Source organism: Aplosporella prunicola, assembly GCF_010093885.1.
Source record: "Aplosporella prunicola CBS 121167 unplaced genomic scaffold K452scaffold_3, whole genome shotgun sequence".
NCBI lineage: Eukaryota > Fungi > Ascomycota > Dothideomycetes > Botryosphaeriales > Aplosporellaceae > Aplosporella > Aplosporella prunicola.
The window spans coordinates 992,392-1,005,779 of NW_022983531.1; the positions used below are offsets into that span (position 1 = coordinate 992,392).

At 52.9% G+C, this 13,388-nt stretch overlaps 8 protein-coding genes across 8 annotated transcripts in view; 3 read left to right on the forward strand and 5 right to left on the reverse strand.

The window, feature by feature from the left end:
• K452DRAFT_108003 (uncharacterized protein) overlaps positions 1 to 216 on the forward strand; it is a 764-nt gene extending 548 nt beyond the window's left edge. Inside the window, exon 1 of the mRNA XM_033534986.1 lies at positions 1 to 216. This exon is cut by the window's left edge and continues 548 nt beyond it. Within this exon, the coding sequence (XP_033401954.1) occupies positions 1 to 97 (97 nt within the window). The 3' untranslated portion in view covers positions 98 to 216.
• A 14-nt stretch (positions 217 to 230) lies between these two features.
• On the reverse strand, positions 231 to 1,585 carry K452DRAFT_283520 (uncharacterized protein). Its single transcript, XM_033539785.1, has 2 exons — positions 1,256 to 1,585; positions 231 to 1,197 (listed from the first exon to the last, which is right to left on the reverse strand). Exons 1-2 carry the CDS (start codon positions 1,407 to 1,409, stop codon positions 452 to 454), a joined length of 900 nt encoding a protein of 299 aa, XP_033401955.1. The 5' UTR covers positions 1,410 to 1,585; the 3' UTR covers positions 231 to 451.
• A 919-nt stretch (positions 1,586 to 2,504) lies between these two features.
• K452DRAFT_355671 (uncharacterized protein) lies at positions 2,505 to 4,240 on the reverse strand (the record flags this gene model as incomplete). The annotated part of the gene is made up of 3 exons (XM_033545980.1): positions 2,505 to 3,155; positions 3,245 to 4,122; positions 4,173 to 4,240. 3 exons carry the CDS (start codon positions 4,238 to 4,240, stop codon positions 2,626 to 2,628), a joined length of 1,476 nt encoding a protein of 491 aa, XP_033401956.1. The 3' UTR covers positions 2,505 to 2,625.
• Positions 4,241 to 4,402: 162 nt separating this feature from the next.
• Positions 4,403 to 5,276, reverse strand: K452DRAFT_348823 (uncharacterized protein). The gene is made up of 3 exons (XM_033545557.1): positions 5,122 to 5,276; positions 4,881 to 5,052; positions 4,403 to 4,785 (listed from the first exon to the last, which is right to left on the reverse strand). Exons 1-3 carry the CDS (start codon positions 5,226 to 5,228, stop codon positions 4,723 to 4,725), a joined length of 342 nt encoding a protein of 113 aa, XP_033401957.1. The 5' UTR covers positions 5,229 to 5,276; the 3' UTR covers positions 4,403 to 4,722.
• A 242-nt stretch (positions 5,277 to 5,518) lies between these two features.
• On the forward strand, positions 5,519 to 8,363 carry K452DRAFT_283525 (uncharacterized protein). The gene is made up of 5 exons (XM_033539786.1): positions 5,519 to 5,891; positions 5,948 to 6,080; positions 6,521 to 6,799; positions 6,851 to 7,232; positions 7,287 to 8,363. Exons 1-5 carry the CDS (start codon positions 5,723 to 5,725, stop codon positions 8,289 to 8,291), a joined length of 1,968 nt encoding a protein of 655 aa, XP_033401958.1. The 5' UTR covers positions 5,519 to 5,722; the 3' UTR covers positions 8,292 to 8,363.
• Positions 8,364 to 8,571: 208 nt separating this feature from the next.
• Positions 8,572 to 9,789, reverse strand: K452DRAFT_263926 (uncharacterized protein; the record flags this gene model as incomplete). Its single annotated transcript, XM_033538668.1, has 1 exon — positions 8,572 to 9,789. One exon carries the CDS (start codon positions 9,787 to 9,789, stop codon positions 8,572 to 8,574), a length of 1,218 nt encoding a protein of 405 aa, XP_033401959.1.
• A 255-nt stretch (positions 9,790 to 10,044) lies between these two features.
• Positions 10,045 to 11,210, forward strand: K452DRAFT_263928 (uncharacterized protein). Its single transcript, XM_033538669.1, has 4 exons — positions 10,045 to 10,238; positions 10,290 to 10,553; positions 10,605 to 10,912; positions 10,966 to 11,210. Exons 1-4 carry the CDS (start codon positions 10,137 to 10,139, stop codon positions 11,120 to 11,122), a joined length of 831 nt encoding a protein of 276 aa, XP_033401960.1. The 5' UTR covers positions 10,045 to 10,136; the 3' UTR covers positions 11,123 to 11,210.
• Positions 11,211 to 12,120: 910 nt separating this feature from the next.
• K452DRAFT_348827 (uncharacterized protein) lies at positions 12,121 to 13,243 on the reverse strand. The gene has a single exon (XM_033545558.1). The coding sequence runs from the start codon at positions 13,002 to 13,004 to the stop codon at positions 12,156 to 12,158; it is 849 nt and encodes a 282-aa protein (XP_033401961.1). The 5' UTR covers positions 13,005 to 13,243; the 3' UTR covers positions 12,121 to 12,155.
• Positions 13,244 to 13,388: the final 145 nt, after the last annotated feature.

A 13,388-nucleotide genomic window follows, 5' to 3' on the forward strand; every position in this document is an offset into this window, starting at 1 on the left:
AAAAAAAAACGTCTTGCGTCCATGGGCTTGGCCCCCCGTCATAATGTCATTGCACCACCAAGCCCGCCGTGCCCGCTATTCTAATGGGGCGCCCTGAACCATACAAGACGTAGCGTGTTTAGGCACGTCCAGCCCGACAGCCCGACTTTCATACTGCACCCATGCGCGATTTGCATCGCCAGCCGTCTGCTGAGACACTTCACAGGATTAAGGGTGCTGGCTTCCCCGGAGCGCTGAAGATCTCTCCATGTTAATGAGTTGTGGCATACGTATTTCATCTTTCCTATAGAGGTATCTCGTCCTTCCACCTCGCTGATATCAATCCCTGTCCCTCCTCTAACGCCTTTTCGCTCCCAATGGAGCATCATGCTCATCCAGATACGCCCAAAAACGACCCAACGCCGATGCTAATATGCAGCAGATAAAGAAACAAAGTCACGCGTCCATAACCTCACGACGTGCCTACGTGCGAGGATTCGAGCGCCCTGCTCAATGCCTCCTCCTGCCTCTTTTGCTCCTGAGCCGCCAGGAACTGGGCGTAGCGGGACTTCTTGTTGTGGATGCCGCACTCGGACTTCTCGCGCCCCTTCCAGCGACCTGCACGCTCGTCCTCGCCTTGAGCAACGGGCTGAGTCGAGTGCCAGTCACCAACGCTCTTGTAGCCCCTGTCGAGAAGCTCGTTATAGGGAACGTTGTGCTTCTCGACGTACTTTTGCACATCGGTGAACGACCAGTTGGCGAGAGGGTTGATCTTGACAAGACCGTCCTCGGCAATCTCAATGATGTCAAGGTCTCCGCGCTTGCCGCCCTGAGACCTTCTCCGGCCAGTGAGGACAGCCTTGACCTGAAGTTCGGCGTACGCCCTCTGAGCGGGCTCGACCTTGGCGACGAAGTCGTACAGCTCATCGTTGGTTTCCCACAGATGCTCACCGTGCTTCGTGGCGAAATCCTCGGCAGTTTCGCAGCCAGCGGGCTTGTAGACGTGCAGGTTAACGTTGCCGTACTGGCGGCGGACACGGTCAACCAGAGCCAGGGTTTCCGAGAAATGGTGCAAGGTGTCGAGGAAAATGAGGTCGACGGAGGTCTTGGTGGGGTTGGGTATCCGCGAAAGCATGTCCAAAGTCACGAGACCAGTGAGACCAAAAGCCGTGGTCTGGTACAGGGATGGCAGACTGATCAAGCACCAGCGCAGAATCTCTGTTCTTTGGTCAGCTGGAAGCTCGCGGAATGAGCGGGTTTACGGGTAAAAACATACCCTCGGGCTCGAGCTTCTGCAGCTGCGAATTGAGGAACTTGAGGTGGGTTTTGCTGAAGAAGATGTCCGGGAGGCTTGCCTCGCTAGAGCAGCCGCTGGCGTAGCCAGACTCGGTCTCCCTGGGAGAGGGCAGGTCGTAGGCGTCCGACGACATGGTGGGAAGTTGCGGAAACAAGGGGGTGAGGGTTGAGGGTTGAGGGACTTGGGACTTCAAAGCAACAATGGTTCAAGGAGTTGAGATTTTGGCTTTTGAAGAACACCGAGAGTGGAGAAAAGTAGAGTAGTAGGGAGACTAGAAGAAAGACTGAGCTGACATAGGGCAAGGGCAGCATATATCGCCCGGCAACTGCCAGCGGCTCCGTCTTTGAAATCATTGCTGAAGGCATCATAACTTTTCGTGATCACGCAATTTTAGCGCCCCCAATGCGGCAGTCGAGGAATCGCGATCGCGCCACTTCCGCCAATCGTGCGCTCGAAATACATTTGTCATCCGGCTTTACCGAGCGCCGTCCCTGCCGCGCCCGCCGAGCGCCACCCTCTGGTCGCTCCTGTCGAAAACTTCTTCTGGTGCCTGCGTTGGCGCGTCGGCGTCGCCTTCCACACAGCTGCCTCGAACCGTCGAACCTGCGCCGATCGCCTCCTTCCCCCCGTTCCTGCCATGAGGCTTACATGCGGTCATACCCACGTGCATTCCAACTTTACCCTTCAGCCCTACCTGAGGCTGACGATTGTGCTCTTCCAAGGCTCGTCAGATCGCGTCTTCGTCGTGCCTCTGGCGTGCTCACACCTGTCATTCCTGGGGCCGATGGCGCACTGCCCGCTGACAGAGTGGGGTACCATGGCCACCCAATCAAGGCCCCCGATTCCGCTCTCCTTCCTCCGATGGCGGGGGAAATCGGTTGAGCCGGTGGTACCTATTATTGCCGCTTCATCTGCCCATGTTGCATGGGGGTATTGCTCCGCGTGCTTCGTTCGTCTCCGCACCAAAGGCTGGTTTTCCCCCGCTCTCTAACCATCCACTCGGTCTCGATAAACAGTGTGCGGGGGCGGCACGGAGGCTTATCGAGAATGCGGCACAGCACCGTAGGTACGAGTATATGAGAACAACATCCCTACATGACTTCTTCGCTCCGTCTGATGAAAACCGGCCATCGGACGACCATGACCGCATTAGCTCGTCAGCTGGAACGACAATGAACTGATTAAAACTCGAGAGGAAACCATCTGATCCAGTTGTTTGTTTCATGCTATTCGCTACCTATGGTGTGATCCACTAGCCATGCTGTTTCCCCAGATCATCATCATAAAACTCGACAGCCTTTGCTGTCAACAACATTCTCAGCACCATTGCTTCCTATCAGATGCGCCATCTACTCAACCGTCACATCGAAGATATCTGCGTCTTCAAGTCCCTTGACTGGGACCTTGAACACTGGGTTGTAGTAGTTGGAAGGGTCAGCGGCAACCGTCTCGAACCAGGCAAGGATCTGTCTGTAAGTCGTTGGCAATATAGTGTCTCCGAACGTCGGAGCACCAGAAGACAACATGGGAAAGTAGTGGTAGCCCCATTCATTGCTGTAAGCAGGTTCGGTTGCTCCGGAAACCACACCATCGCCGCTATTATGCTCCACAGAAGAAGCTCTAGCGATCTCCTCGAGCCACGGTGACTTGGACATGCCAGACTCGTGGATGTTAGGACGAAGCCTGGCTTTGTTGGCCTTGTGGTGGTCACCAGCGATCGATGGTACGGCAATAGGAGTGCTCAATGGCTCAGGTGAAATCACTAGTGCGCGTCCACGATGACGCAAGAACGAGACGAAGTCTTGGTCGTCGATCGGATCCTGAATAGGTGTAGGATCCGCCAGAAGGATTGCCTTTACGCGGCCCTTGTACTTGGGCCCTAGAAACATGTTAGTCCAGGCACTACGATAAAATGCTCGGGCTAAGACATGGACTCTGAACCAGCAGTTACAGATATAAGATGCTTACACTCGTTGCTCAGTAGCTGTACCACCGCATCACCGCCGCAACGAAGGCCAATCACGTAAAGTTCGGCGTCAGATGCAACCCAGTCCTCATCGGCGAGGATACTGTCAAAGACGGACTTGACATGTTCAAGAACACTCTCGTGTCCCTTAGTCTTGTTGAATTCCGGATTGACAGGAGACTGTTGGTGGACACTGGATGGACGTGGCTTTGCGTCCCAAGAGGTGTTTGTCATGGCCTTATTCTCGAGATGAGAATACAAAAGTTGACCCGGATTCAACACAACGAGGCCTGGTACCTCCCAAGTCTCGGGTCGCTTGAAGGGGACAGTGGTTGTGTCGATTGGCTCCTGGCTGGCACCTGATGTACTAGCCGGGACCGCATCCTCTGCCTCTCTCTGTGGAGGTTGCACCGCATCTTGAGCATTATCATCTTTGTGGCCAAGTTGAAGCCGAGCCGTGTCATGAGTGATTTTGTCGATATGGTCAAGCTGGCGGATTTGCATGGCCTTGGCAAGTGCGATAACAGAGCCTGCTTCAATGCCTTCCTCGCGCATGATGTGCCTGTAAGCAAAGACACCGAGGTCCTGGTTGTCGTCGTTGATAACCACGATGACCCTCTTCTTCTTTCTCAGATCGTTCTTGCTCGAAAGGAGGATCGGAACATTCGGCTGGCTGTTCGGCTTCGTGTAAGTGAAGTGAGGTAGGTATAGCGGCGGCATGCCAAGGGCTGCCATGCGCTGGACGATTTCCTTTCTGATGCACTCGTTCATGGCCTCTCTGTAAACGTCGTTGACACGCTCATTGTTTGAGATTTTGTAAATGAAGAAGTCGTGCGGCGGCTGGATCTGCTTGACATTCGACTCTGCATTTATGAAGTAGCTGAACTCAGTCAGCGTGTGCTCGTTGGCAACGGCTCTGGTCATGCTCACCCGAGCTGTCGAAGGTCCGAGGGATAGGCAGGATCCACGGGCATTCCTTGCTCACGGAGGCGGAACATGTTGAAGCCAAGGGCGGTGTGCTCAGATTGCGCGCATAGAAAAAGAGGGTTTTGGTGGCTGTGGGGTAGAAGAGGGTGCGGAGGTGAAGAAGGTTTGACAGAGGCACCTGTTTGCTTCATGCAGAATCTCGGATGCTAACGCACGAAGCCGCCAGCTTTCACAGTGCCTTTACGCCGGGTCGCCCTTTTAATGCCCACGCCTAACGAGCTATACGGTTAATCTCTTTCAGCGTTGACTTTTTACAGTTTCCCTCGTTATAACGGTGAAGGTATGCAAATGCTCACGCAAAGCCTGGCCGGGCATACCGGTGAACAACTTTGAAGGTCTGGATTTTCTGACCAGCTCAAACGTTGTAACCCTGTAACTATACAGCATCCACCCAAACGCCAATCCATGCTTCAGTGAATCATTGCCATGCCCGGCCAAACACCAGGACGATTCTGGTATTGTACAAATATCTAGCTTGCCACGACCCACTGGTTTACCAACTGGCCTTCTTCACACCCGGAAGGTTACCCGAGATGGCATTCACACGGAATTGGTACTGCGAGCAAGACAAGTTAGTCCCATGTCCGAACAATGCAGCTCGTCTATAGTAATTGTCTAGTCCACTCTCACGGCCAACTGCGGAACACTTACTCTCGACATTTTGAAGTCGCTCATAATACCTCTACCTTTACCTCCCATAATACACCTGTTCTTGAATTGCGTGGAGCGAGTGTAGGCGTGCATCTGGGTGAGCTCAAGCTGGGCTTGGGCGCGAACACGAGCGGGCAGCGTGGTGTTGCGGGCCATGTAGCGGAGGGCTTGTCTGCAGAGACACTCCTGGTCAGCAAACTCTCCAATGGCAATGCGGCGACGGGGCGTGTTGTCGCCATACCTCTCCGGCTCGAACTCGGCGAAGACCTTGCGCTTGGTGTGATCGCGCATATTACGGACGTTGACGAAACATCCCAAGTCAAGCTTCTTGGCTCTGAACATAGACATGGTGGGCGGTGGACGGCGAGCGACGAGCGGCGTACGGGCGGAGTCGAGTGGTTTCGCGGTGGAAGTCGCGATGGCCGTCATGTCCGCGGGTTGGGCTTTTCCCGGCGTTCTGCCGGCGGCCACCTCTTTCCCTCAGGTCCACCGACATGTTTTACATCTTGTGCTTGTGCAGGTTGACTGGAGATTACATGCGTCACTATCTGAAAATGCTGCTGTAATGCGTGCCTGCTTGCGGCTACGACTTTGACTCAACTTTGCAGGGTCGAAATTTTCCCACGACGCGCCAACTCCTTCACCTTCACAGTGAGTCATGGTGCGCAACGCCAATTGCGCCAATCAAGTCTTTTGTTTCTGCATGTCAATTGGCGAATAAGTGGTTTCGAGACGTCACTTATATAACAATCGTGCAGCTCGTTATCGTGGCTCCTTAATATTTTCGAACAGTCACAAGAGCTTTGAATCCTCCGCCGAACATCAACTCACGCACACCCAGAATGTTCTCACCAGAGGACATACGGGAGTTGGCCCAGGCCTTCCCCAATTCCAGCAATCCTCCTTTGGCGCAAGGTGAAACGGCATTGAGGCTCGCCCCGAGTCCCGGGGGAGATGGATTTGTCAACCTAAGCTTTGTAATGAAACTGCTCAATGATGAGATTGAAATGAGTGAGCACAAAGCCTCCTTAGCGTTCTATCATAAACTTTCTAATTGTCATATACAGGTTTAGAACCTCGTCTCCTCATTTCAACTCTAGCGCTCCAGTTTGGGGTTGACAAAAACACGATATACGAACTTCTCGACTCAAACAATACCAATGTCCTTCTGAGCAAAGATCGCCAACACATCAACCCGAAGTGAGTTATTTGTTCTCCTTTATTTCTCTTCAAAGTCTAGTCAGGCCTGGTTACAGCACTCGTGTCGATCAGCATATTCAAAGCCTTCAAGTGAGTCGTTCTTCGCTACGGTCAAAAGCAGTTACGATATCTGGGTTAGTCAGTAGATTCGGACTGTTGAAATCAGCGTTGACTGCCTACAAAGCCTCTTTCGTTACAATGGCAAAGATACGCAAAAGGCTCACCATTCCTAGCCGGGCATACGGTCAGGTCTGGATATAACATTTGAGCTGGGCAGCAAATCCTAACCCCTAAAAAAGCTTTCATCGGTATCTCCGGCTAGGATATGGGTAGCCTTGCGAATATCTTTACTCTCATAAAGAGAGAATCGTTACAAAGAGACTAAAGGGCGGACTGTATGAGCATCAGAACACACAACTTTCTAACAGTCATAACACCAGACCTGAAGCAACTCGGTTAAAGGAGAGCTTGATAGACGTTGCTCGCTCAAGCGTGGTATATGCTGTCGACTTCGCGGATACCAAAGACATCACGCTTGAAGGCGTACGGACGCTCGTCTCCGCGGATGAATCGCCCACACAAAGGCTTGCACTGTATCCATCAGCTGTCACGTTGGCCGACCTCCAGAACGCAATCATCTATTCGCCTACTTTTCTAAAATACCTAGTGTCCGATTCCCGAGAAGTACTCAAAAAGACCCAAGAACTTGGGGGGCCGGGGTACGTAACCTTCCCCTTTTTATGCAAGGCGAATTACTTATGGTGTGACAGAGTTGAAAGCGTTCCCCGTGGATCATACCCAGAGCAGTTCCTACAGCTTGTCCTTGACGAGCTTAAGCCGGATCTTAATGGCCGGTTTTCCATTCGAGAGGGCAAAATTTGGTTCACAGCAATAAGCCACCTAGAGGAACAACGAGAGAAAAGGCTCAAGGATTTGGTCTACGGCAAAATCCCCAAAGTTGGTTTGCAGTGGTTTATCGAGCTGCTTCCGGAACAGCATCCAGATGTTGGAAGCGCCACAAAGTTCATCAAGAAGTCGTACGCAAATGATGTGCTTTTCTTCTTCGATACGGTGGTGTCTAAAAAGTGGTACAATGACACTGTAGAGAGCAAGAGCAAGGAATTGAATGAGAAGCAGTTTATCAATGTCAGCGTAAGCTTATCCCATGGCCTCTCTTTGATAAAATTACTGAGTTACCCTGTTCAGGAACCGTTCCACGACTTTTCCCCGGAGGCTGCTCGTGAAGCTGCTGCCCAGGCTCATAGCGATGTCCTTGGCCCCACACGGCAAAATGAAGAACAATGCACCGTTGCAGAGGGCATATTCCCCTACCTTATTCGCTACGAACTGTTCACCAAAATCCAGACCAGTTTCGCCGAACGGGTCCAGCAACATGCCAAATACCTCTGGGAGCGAACTGATCAGCTGCCGGAATCCGAACTCACACTCGACATCCCCTCGGTCCTCCAGGAGCCCGCCGCTCAATACGAGCTCCCAGCGCCATTCCTACAGATCCTCCTCAGGTGTCGTATGGACGGCCGTGCGAAGTCAACTTTCAACGCCACACTCGCACAGCTGGAAGCGGAGACAAACGTACAGTTTGCGCAGTTCTGGCAAGACCGCGTCGTCACGCGCTTTGAGTTGTACAACGCCGGCGCCGCAGCCATCGCAGACGCCAAGCTGCGTGCTCAGCTCGAAGACCTGCTGCGCGACTACGTTACCAAGGAGCTTGTCTCTGACGCCATATCGCGCGCCGAGTCAAGAGGCCTGGTCCGCGGAGCGCGTACCCCGCGCGCCCTCAAGAAGCTGCAGACGGCGCTTGAGACTGATGGCAAGACCGTTGCCGCCGTACAGGCATTTTTGCAGAAGTTTACGTCGAAGCTCGATATCGTGCCTCTCGATACTGCGACCCTGGCCGCACGCAAGGATGCTAATGTTGCGGACATGGCGCGCGGGATGCACAAGGACAGCGATGGCCCGCGTCTGTTCTTGACATGCGTGGTTGTTCTGCTTGCGAGGAAGCAAGAAGGGGTCGTGTACGCTACAGGTAAATTCGCGCCGAAGCTTCTGAAGATGCTGAAGGCTGCGGGGTTGGAGGAGGATGTAGGCGCGAAGTTGGAGAGACTGAAAGAGGCAGTTAAGGCGGGAAAGGTTAGTGATGCGGAGAGAGGGGAGATGAGGGCGCTGGCGAGCAGTGGTGTGGAGGCGTGATTGTGTGGGTTGGAGAGCATGTTTTGATAGTAGGTACTTCGTACGCGCTCCACTCTAAAAAGAAATATGCGTTTAACAACGTCCGTCACCGTGAAACAAATGGTGATGCTTGTACGAGTAAAAGAGTCCCAGTAAGATATGTAGAGTCTGTGTGTACTATAAGACCTTTTCACCCATACCCGGGATTAGAGCTGAGAGCTAGACAAAGAGTACTCTGTAGGGACTGCTTGTATCATCCCGTCTCGCTGGGAAAGTGGATCTCGGTTTGCAGTGACGGCCGTTACTGTTGTTCTTCAGCAGCTCTTTTTCGTTTCCATACCTCCTTAATAAACGCCTTGAGTAACGCTTCGCTCTTCTGGTCACCAGCTGCCATTAACTGAGTTGCATACATCCCTGCCACTTGCCTTCTACGGTTTATAAACCATACTAAACCACCAGCGCCAGCCCATGTAATCGTTCCCGAATCAACTCCAACTTCTGGAATGTGGTCCATCATCAGCAGTCCGCCCAAACTGACATTCAAGTCTACCGCATCAAGCGCCACACCTCCAATCATCGCTTGGAAAGTTGGTGCTTGGTCTTTGAGAGCCTTGTATGCCATACTCGCCAGGTCAAGCTGCGGCCTGAACAACTCTTCGGTTATTCGGTTTGATAATAACTTTGGTTGTGGTTGCAATACGTCCTTCAAAATTACCATAAAATCCGTAATAGATGAGTAGAGCCCATAACCGCCAGCGCAGTCCACAGCGGGATTAGCCATGAGTCGCTTCGCGGTTGTAAAGCTACCATCCGGCCTTCGAGAGGCCATCTGTATCAGCTGCTTCCGGACATGGGGCTTCCGCTTCAACCGAAAGACGGTTGAGTCCATTGCCAGAGGGATGAATATATTCTTTTCCATGACCTTTTCAAGGTCAACACCCCCATTTAGGCGCTCGACAAGCACTCCCGCCCAATCGAAACCTCCACCATAAGCCCATCCCTGCCCCGGTTCAAAAATCAGGGGTGTGCTAAATGCTTCGAGAACTTTGGTTGAGAGCGTCATTGGCTTTTCTCCGCGCTCAGTGCGCCACCTTTTCAAGGTTGGGTCGATCATATCGTAACCAACACCGCTCGTGTGTGTGAGCAGTCGGCGTAGCGTTATTTCATTTCTCCGCGGTTGGTATTTCAACTGTCCTGTTGTTTCGTCTACAGAAACGAGGGGGAGTTGGACTAGTTCCGGTAAAACATCATCGACGGGATCATCAAGGCCAATGAGGCCGCGATCAACACACTGAAGCGCTGCGACTGCAGTGATGAGTTTGGTGCAGGAAGCGATGCGTAAAGTGTTATTGAACTCTATGGGTGCATCATTCAGCCCCGGTCCACGATAACCGGAAGCTGCTTTGTAGATGTCTGTTCCAGATCCGTCGATTGCTTGCAGTAATACGCCTGGAATGACAGGTGTGCTTGTATCGCGCACAGTGGCTTCCTGGAGCAAGTTATCGAGAGTGCGTGCCATATATTTACTACGGCCGAGGCTTGATCCATTTAGTCGTGTCCGTTTCGGTCGTGCAGTGTTATGGACATATTCAGACTCACAGTAGATGACAAACGCAAACCGGAGAGGAATCAAATTTTGGTAGTGTAAAACTCGATCGAGGACAAACAATAAAGGTCGAGATATGCGGCTAAAGGTTGTCCGCGGGATACCGCGTCAAGGGCGCCCGCACGTCCCCGTTTCGCCCGCTACGTCACTTTCACGACACCTGCTTCACGACTTCCATCTGCCCTTTATATTTCATCACCCTCGCGTCCACGCAGGAATTGCAGCTACCGTACACTACCAACACCTGCAACCAACTCGCCATGTCTGAAAGAATTAAAGCGACAGCGAAAGAGGAAGCTGAGCGCGTTCGCGATCTCGCGACAGAGGCGGCTCGCTCAGGCGCATACATCTACCCGGTGAAGGTCTGCAGTCCCTCCCTCAGTTTGCCTACTGCATATACTGACCGCTATTAGGGTATCTACTACTTCATCTCCCACCGCAGCCTGTGGAAGCCCCTCATGTCGAAGCTAGCTCCCATCATCAGTACGGGCGTCGGCGTCACGACCTTCATGTTCTTCTTCACATACCTCCCTCAAGCCGCTATCCTGGCTATCTTCAACGGCCCTCTTGCGGCTCTCACTACCATACTTCTTGTCCTCAGCGAAAGCTCCACCATTTCGAATATCATGAGTAGGACTTTGTTCATTGAAGATGCTCTCGTTGACACCTTCGATGGGGTGAGCTGCATACCCCCAAAGCCGTCTACGTACCTTTGCTGACATGGTTAGACTTTGGTTTCGCGCAACATGACCTCCTTGGTTTCGGAGGGGCGGCAGCTCCGCCCTGGCAGCGACCCGATGGGCAAACTCGGGAAGCTCCTTAAGAAGCCATTCGCACGCTTCTCGCCAGACGCCATAATCCGATACATCATCTACCTTCCCCTCAACTTCATACCTGTCGTCGGTACAGTCTTGTTCGTCATTCTCCAGGGTAGAAAGGCCGGCCCGAATGCGCACACGAGGTACTTCCAGCTCAAGGGCATGAACAACAGGCAGAAGGAGGAGTATATTGAACAGAGGAAGGCGGCTTACACAAGGTACTGTTCCCACGAGTCCCACATCTTTGTCTAATACTGATTTTTTTCTATAGCTTTGGTGTCCCCGCCGTTCTGCTCGAGCTTATCCCTATTGCTGGCCTGTTCTTTGCTTTCACTAACACTGTGGGAGCGGCCCTGTGGGCCGCAGATCTGGAGCAGCGTGGAACCACCGCCCCTGGTCTCAGAGACCAAGCGAAGAAAGCGGAATGATACGATGGAGTGTCATGCGGCTTGTAGCCTGACGGGAAGTAGCCTATCATTATAGAACCACTTCAATACCCAATCGATGAAAGTTTGCAATACCTTCTGCTCCCTTGTGTGAGCAAACAACTGCGACAGTACAAGAGGACATACATCAAAGGAAATGCCTAGTCCGAGTGACCACTACCACTGTCCCGTCCCCAGAAGTCTTCATGAGGGACCAATACGAGGACAAAAGCCACCTGGAAATCAGCTCAAGTCGAGAAGGGCGGATGGCGACGATAGGATGTGGTGGCGGCAAGCCTAAGTACTTACTCACTTGGGAGGAGCTCTTCTTGCCGCGCGTTAAAGGCCGCCTTGCACAGGCCAAGAACTTTTTCAAAGAAGGCTCAAAAACAGCGCCAGCATTGATCGTACGGTAGAAGAGGATTGGCTTCGTTTTCCCTCGCTGGTGGACGTGCCCAGTGGTGGCTTCCCTGACGAGGAAGGCACGCTCTACGCGCCCCCCTCCCCCCAACGATAGCAGCTTCCCGACGAGGATGGCACCGCGTCCTAATTCTAGATACTACTGTCTCTCAGATCTCTCGGGTTTTGCCATCTTACGCTGCACGAAAACACACTCGCTCTCACACTCTCTCCCCCCTCCAGGTCTCACGCACACACCTAGGGACACACGCCCGTTGACGACACAATTTCTTCAGGAATATCTTTCCGTCGCCAGAGATCAGAAGATGGCCATGACAACCCGATGGCTTTATCGACAGGGTGACGGTGATGCCAAGCACAGTAGCGTTCGAAGGCCTGCTCATGCCGCTCACGCTCTGATTTATGATTCCCGATGAACCTTCTCTGCAGAGTGATGGTGATGTCGAGAACGCCACAATTCGAAGACCTATTTATACCGCTTATGAAATATCCGACTCTCTCAGCTTTTAACCCGGACGAGGTAGTATCTCTCAGTCATCTCCTATGAAGCCTCACTCATATAGTGGTATATGTAGTTTATAGTCTAAATGTTCTATGGTCCTGCTTCCAAGTTCCGCTATGCGACCCGAGGTTCTTCATTTTCGTATATCTCTTCGACTATTATAGCAGGGAAGCACTCTCTTAACTTGCTCGCTAGGAATCTGATCCCATAGTCCTCACATGCTCTGTGGCCTACGGAAACGACCGGCATGTTCGCTATAGAGGCGGCCTTTAACCCACTTTCTCGCGCCTGACCCGTCACATACAATACGTTTTTGCCATCACCCGTATTTGAAATCCAATCCTGCGAACAAGCAGTGGCAAGCGCTCTAGAGACTTCGTCTGCATTGAAGGCATTCATGATGGCCATAACAGTGACCGTGGGCTTGTCCGTGCACGAGCCATGCCATGAAGCTGGGATGTGCAGATCACCGAAACCACCGAACTGATGTTTGATCTGCTCCACAAGGATCTCCAACGACGACCCACCATCGGACCTCAGCGGCGCCACAAGCCCTATCGGCCTTTCAACGTCGCTCTTGTAGCCTCGCACGCACACAGCCTCCTCTACGCGCAGGTCAAGCCTTTCCGCAAGCGAAACATTCCAGCCGACAGTCAAGAACGCGTCGAACGCGACGTGGCTCGCGAGGACCAAGGCGCCACGGGGGATGGCACGTCTGTCGAGGCCCCACGGTCGGTGCAGAAAACAAACGGGCGGAGGCGATGCATGCGGCCGATTGTTTATGGCGGCGTAGACGCCGGGTGTGGGCGTCACGCTGAGAACAACGTGGGAGACGGGCGAAGTGGTCTGGTCGTAAGAGTGGCGCGGCGTATGGTAGAGGAAAGAGACATCGTTTGGCCGCGGCGGGAGATAGGAAGACAAAAGGCGGATCAATTGGGCGTGTGTGATAACTTGCTGCTGCATTGTTTGTTGTCGGGTGTGGAGTGGACGATTGGCGGCCGTGGCGGCCTAGCGGGAAGGCAGCATCTGTCGATCATGACAGCATGAACACAGCCAAAGAGGGCAAAAACGACCACTAGCCCTTCACCGCGCGCTACACCTTAGCTGTTGCCTGTCGATGGGGACGGTGCTGCCTCCGACGCGTCGTGAGAAGCGCGCCTAACCACGCCAATTTAAATACCGGGGCTTTCACCACCCTCACACCCCTCTCCACACTCCTCGCAATGTCTTCTCTTCCACCGCTTCCTACCACACACGAAAACTTCCTGTCTTATATTGTCTCCCACCCAGAAACACCAATCAGCGACCTGATTAAGCCGTACCACAACTACGATGCCAGGATCCGTA

Coding starts and splice junctions, on each gene's coding strand:
- K452DRAFT_283520 (XM_033539785.1), bottom strand. CDS start 1,409: ATGTCGTCGGACGCCTACGACCTGCCCTCTCCCAGGGAGACCGAGTCT. Junction 1,198..1,255: donor GCAGAAGCTCGAGCCCGAGG/GTATGTTTTTAC, acceptor ACCAAAGAACAG/AGATTCTGCGCTGGTGCTTG.
- K452DRAFT_348823 (XM_033545557.1), bottom strand. CDS start 5,228: ATGTCTATGTTCAGAGCCAAGAAGCTTGACTTGGGATGTTTCGTCAAC. Junction 5,053..5,121: donor GCCGAGTTCGAGCCGGAGAG/GTATGGCGACAA, acceptor GTGTCTCTGCAG/ACAAGCCCTCCGCTACATGG. Junction 4,786..4,880: donor GCGACTTCAAAATGTCGAGA/GTAAGTGTTCCG, acceptor TCTTGCTCGCAG/TACCAATTCCGTGTGAATGC.
- K452DRAFT_283525 (XM_033539786.1), top strand. CDS start 5,723: ATGTTCTCACCAGAGGACATACGGGAGTTGGCCCAGGCCTTCCCCAAT. Junction 5,892..5,947: donor CAATGATGAGATTGAAATGA/GTGAGCACAAAG, acceptor TGTCATATACAG/GTTTAGAACCTCGTCTCCTC. Junction 6,800..6,850: donor CAAGAACTTGGGGGGCCGGG/GTACGTAACCTT, acceptor ATGGTGTGACAG/AGTTGAAAGCGTTCCCCGTG.
- K452DRAFT_263928 (XM_033538669.1), top strand. CDS start 10,137: ATGTCTGAAAGAATTAAAGCGACAGCGAAAGAGGAAGCTGAGCGCGTT. Junction 10,239..10,289: donor CATACATCTACCCGGTGAAG/GTCTGCAGTCCC, acceptor GACCGCTATTAG/GGTATCTACTACTTCATCTC. Junction 10,913..10,965: donor AGGAAGGCGGCTTACACAAG/GTACTGTTCCCA, acceptor TTTTTTCTATAG/CTTTGGTGTCCCCGCCGTTC.
- K452DRAFT_348827 (XM_033545558.1), bottom strand. CDS start 13,004: ATGCAGCAGCAAGTTATCACACACGCCCAATTGATCCGCCTTTTGTCT.